At 34.4% G+C, this 3,844-nt stretch overlaps 1 protein-coding gene across 1 annotated transcript in view; it reads left to right on the top strand.

Annotated features, from left to right (window-relative positions):
- The window catches only part of LOC309566842 (uncharacterized protein), a 210,968-nt gene extending 209,160 nt beyond the window's left edge, over nt 1–1,808 (top strand). Inside the window, exon 17 of the mRNA XM_082272164.1 lies at nt 1,516–1,808. Coding sequence (XP_082128290.1) covers nt 1,516–1,629 — 114 coding nt within the window. The 3' untranslated portion in view covers nt 1,630–1,808. The remainder of the gene's footprint in view (nt 1–1,515) is intronic.
- The last annotated feature ends 2,036 nt before the right edge of the window (nt 1,809–3,844 follow it).

The raw sequence follows: 3,844 nt of genomic DNA, 5'->3' as shown, positions 1-3,844 counted from the left end.
ATTATTATTATTATTATTATTATATTATTATTATTATTATTATTATTATTAATAATAATAATATTATTATTTGTATTATATTTATTTACATAATGTTGTTGTTATTATTATTATTATTATTATTATTATTAATAATATTTTTATAGCTATAATGATTATTTTTAATATGAATATTATTTATATATAATATCATCATCATCCTCAATGTTGTTATTATTTTTTTATTATTATTTAAATAAACATAAATATAATATAAATAAATATTAATCAGAATAAATATAATAATAATAACAATAATAACAATAATAATAATAATAATAATAATAATAATAATAATATAGTAATGATGATGATATTTGTTATTTTTTCTATTATTATCATATAATACTAATTTAATATAATTAATAGTCATAATAAATAAAATTACATTAACTATAAAAACAACAATAATATTATTATTCCTATTATTATTTAAATAAATATAATATAATTAAATAAATAATAATACTAATAAAAATAAAAATATTAATAACTAATATTATTATAATTTTTTATTATATTTATTTACATAATAGTGTTGTTATTATTATTATTATTATTATTATTATTATTAGTATTATTATTATTTGTTATAGCTATAATAGTTATGTTTATTATGAATATTATTTATTTATAATATCCGCATCATCAATAGTATTATTATTTTTGTTAATATTATTATTTAAATAAACATAAATATAATATCAAAATAAATATATTAATAATAATTATGATGATGATAATTGTTACTATTTCCATTATTATTATTGAAAAAAATATAATATAAATAAAAATATTCATAATAAATATAATTATAATAAATATTAAACAACAATATTATTATTATTATTATTATTCCTATTATTTACATTTAAATAAATATAATTGAATGAAATAAATCATAATAATAATAAAAATAATAATTATTATTATTATGTAAATAAAAAATAAATATAATATACATATATAATAACTATAATAAATGATACAAATAATAAAAACAGCAAGAATAATAATATTAAATATATAATAAAATATTAAAATGAAAGATATATGAGACGCAAGGTTCACTTTGCTTGCTTTTTTAAAAATTCCACGTAGGTTCCTCCTTTAAGTTATGTTGAAATACGTCAAACTACCCCTGTCCATTACCTTTCATATTATGCATTAAGTGTTCCCAATATCACTGTCGGTCCTCCTCAGCGTTCCCATCACACAGAAAGGGAAAAGTTTTTGGCAGCTTGCCTCGTCACAGTTGGGACGTTGGCTGTCAATTGAAAGCAGAATTGAATAAATTGCGCCCTGTAAATTGCCCGCCACGTAATTTTACCGAGCAGAGAAGCCAGTCGGCAAACATTTAAGAAACAATCCAAAAACCCATCACTGTCTGAGTTCAGTGTCAGGGCTGGCACTCTTTTTTGATGTTCTTCCCCAATTGGAGCTGTATTACTGTCTTGTTATGTTTATGCCCTACAGCAAAAGTTCGGGGAAGCCGAAGACCAGGATTCACAGGAGCTCTTCGGCTGGATCGGTACCTTCATAAAAGAATTTCAGAGCGCCTACACGGACATTAGACCTCCGCAAAGATGACAGTTCTCTAAATTGCCTCAGACGGAAAACAATATCCTTCTCCTGTCTACTGCGTTGTCTTTTTCTTTTTTTTACTTACACTCAATTGTTCAGGACTAAGCGTGACGCCAATCCAACATATGTGCACTCACTTTCTCATCTTTCAGCATCTTTTGTTTACCAAGAACTGGACTTTTGAAGCAAAATAGTTGAAAAAGTGCGCAAAGGAAGTCAATGGTGTGAAAACTGAAAAGAAAGCCTCAAAATGCTTACATAGTTTTCTTGTCTACAACAGGTCTGGGACAAAGGTGGAGGGAAGAGGGGGCGGGGTTGGTAGAAGAGGCAGTCTTCTTGGGCATGCTGGAGGGTTCACCATATGGCAAGCCTCAATGCACATGCACTCTGGATCAGTAGCTGCCAACCAGCAGGCTCCAACTTCATGGCTACTTTGACAGCTACTGTTCCAACACTCACACCCCAGCTGCATACCGCTGACACGAAAAACACACCTTGCATATGCAACCACCTCCCAGCTGTTAGAAAGCAAGCGATTGGCCACACATGTGCTGTGCACCCTCTATGGGCATCCAGATCAAGTGGGCCGAAAGAGAGCACAGTGGGCATCTAGATCAAGCGGGCAGAAAGAGAGCACTGGGTGGTAAGCCCATTCTACATCATGCGTTAGCAGCCGGGGAGAGGGGTGCAGTTCTACTTCCTCGCTCATAGTGCAGGAAACCCGTCTGTAACTGAACAGGACACCCCTGACGGGGTACCTCTGTTGACAGATGCTCCTAGTGCTTCCCGAGGGCTCCAAGCACTCCACCAGACACTGTAACCACTTCAGACCCCACGAACCGCCGCAGCTTGGTTGGGGTCTCGCCGTCTCCTACCCACCCTGGACCTATGACAAGGCTCCAGGTTCCCGTAGGTGAACCTCTCTTTCCCCAGATAGGGCAGCTTCCTTGACAAAGTTCCACATAGTTTGTAAATTTGTCTTGGCAAGGCGCAGGGAGCTCTCATAGCCGATCAGTCTGTGAAAGTCTGGTTTGGGCAGGCCAGACTGGGCTTCTTGGGCACCCTGTGTTCCGTTACACCATCATGCTACTGGTCCAGGACATTTGACTTTCATGTAGACCCAGCTCTAGGCCACTGCCTAAACTCACCTAGTGAATAGTAATTTTGTGTTCTGCGAACACCAGTTGCTGAACCACATGACTATGCAGGCATGAAATTCCAACCCCTGCTCACTGCAGACTCCTTGCTGCCTCTCCAGGAGGGGAGTGGTATAGCAGAGTCATGTGACAAGAAGGTCTAGTCCAGTCTTATGTGGGAGCTTGCAATTTAAGCTGCAGTGGGTTACAATAGATTAGAAATAAAAGTAAGGGTATAATCTGATTTTATAACAGGAAAAATGTTTCCTACTCAACTTGATCACTTCATTGGTTGTGTTCTTTAAAGGGGACTCTGTCACTCTGGCCATTAATGGCAAAGTGACAGCTAAACCTGACAGCCTCCTCCAGCAAGATTTACCCACCCATGTGTGCTCCCTTGTGCCCATCTCCACTCTCCAACAAAGTGGTGGTTTCTGGATATAAGAAAGCATATTGCCTCAAATGTGTTGATCTACTGTAAATACTAACAGAATATCATTTATATAGCAAAAATACTCTGGAAAACTAATTGGCTTCCACCAGGAATTGTCCATAAAGTGTATCTGTGTGTTTGCAGTTTGGATGGTATGTTACTTGTGCACTGGTGTCCACGGCTCACGGTCCCTCATACAGCTCAGTAGACCACAGCGACACTATATATAGCCTACTTATAACTAATTACAATTAATATGGCTGTAGTAAAGATGTTAGAGTGTAAGCTCCTCAGGGGCGGAGTTTAATCTAAATGTTTTAATGTTTACTTTAAAGTGCTGCGGAATGTCCAAGCTACTGTATATAAAGTATATGTATATAGATGAATAAAGTAGAGCAAATGACTGTGGAGGGGTTTAGTAGATTGTAAGCTCCTTGGGGACAGGGTTGTATACTAAGCTATAAAGATTAGATTGTCAATCATGTATAGATACGAAGTGATAACAACACAACTGTCTCAGTATAAAAATGATACGTGTACATTTTTTTAAAAATAAATTGATACGTTCAGATGAGCTCCTGGAATAATTCTCATGCATAGATTGCTGCAGGACGTTATTGTTATTTGGCTCGGGAAAAGATTTTACTTTAAT

The sequence above is a fragment of the Pelophylax lessonae genome, assembly GCF_965119305.1.
Source record: "Pelophylax lessonae genome assembly, chromosome: 11".
Lineage (NCBI taxonomy): Eukaryota > Metazoa > Chordata > Amphibia > Anura > Ranidae > Pelophylax > Pelophylax lessonae.
The sequence above is the reverse complement of the archived record's forward strand: the minus strand, read 5'-3'. Positions and strand labels throughout refer to the sequence as shown.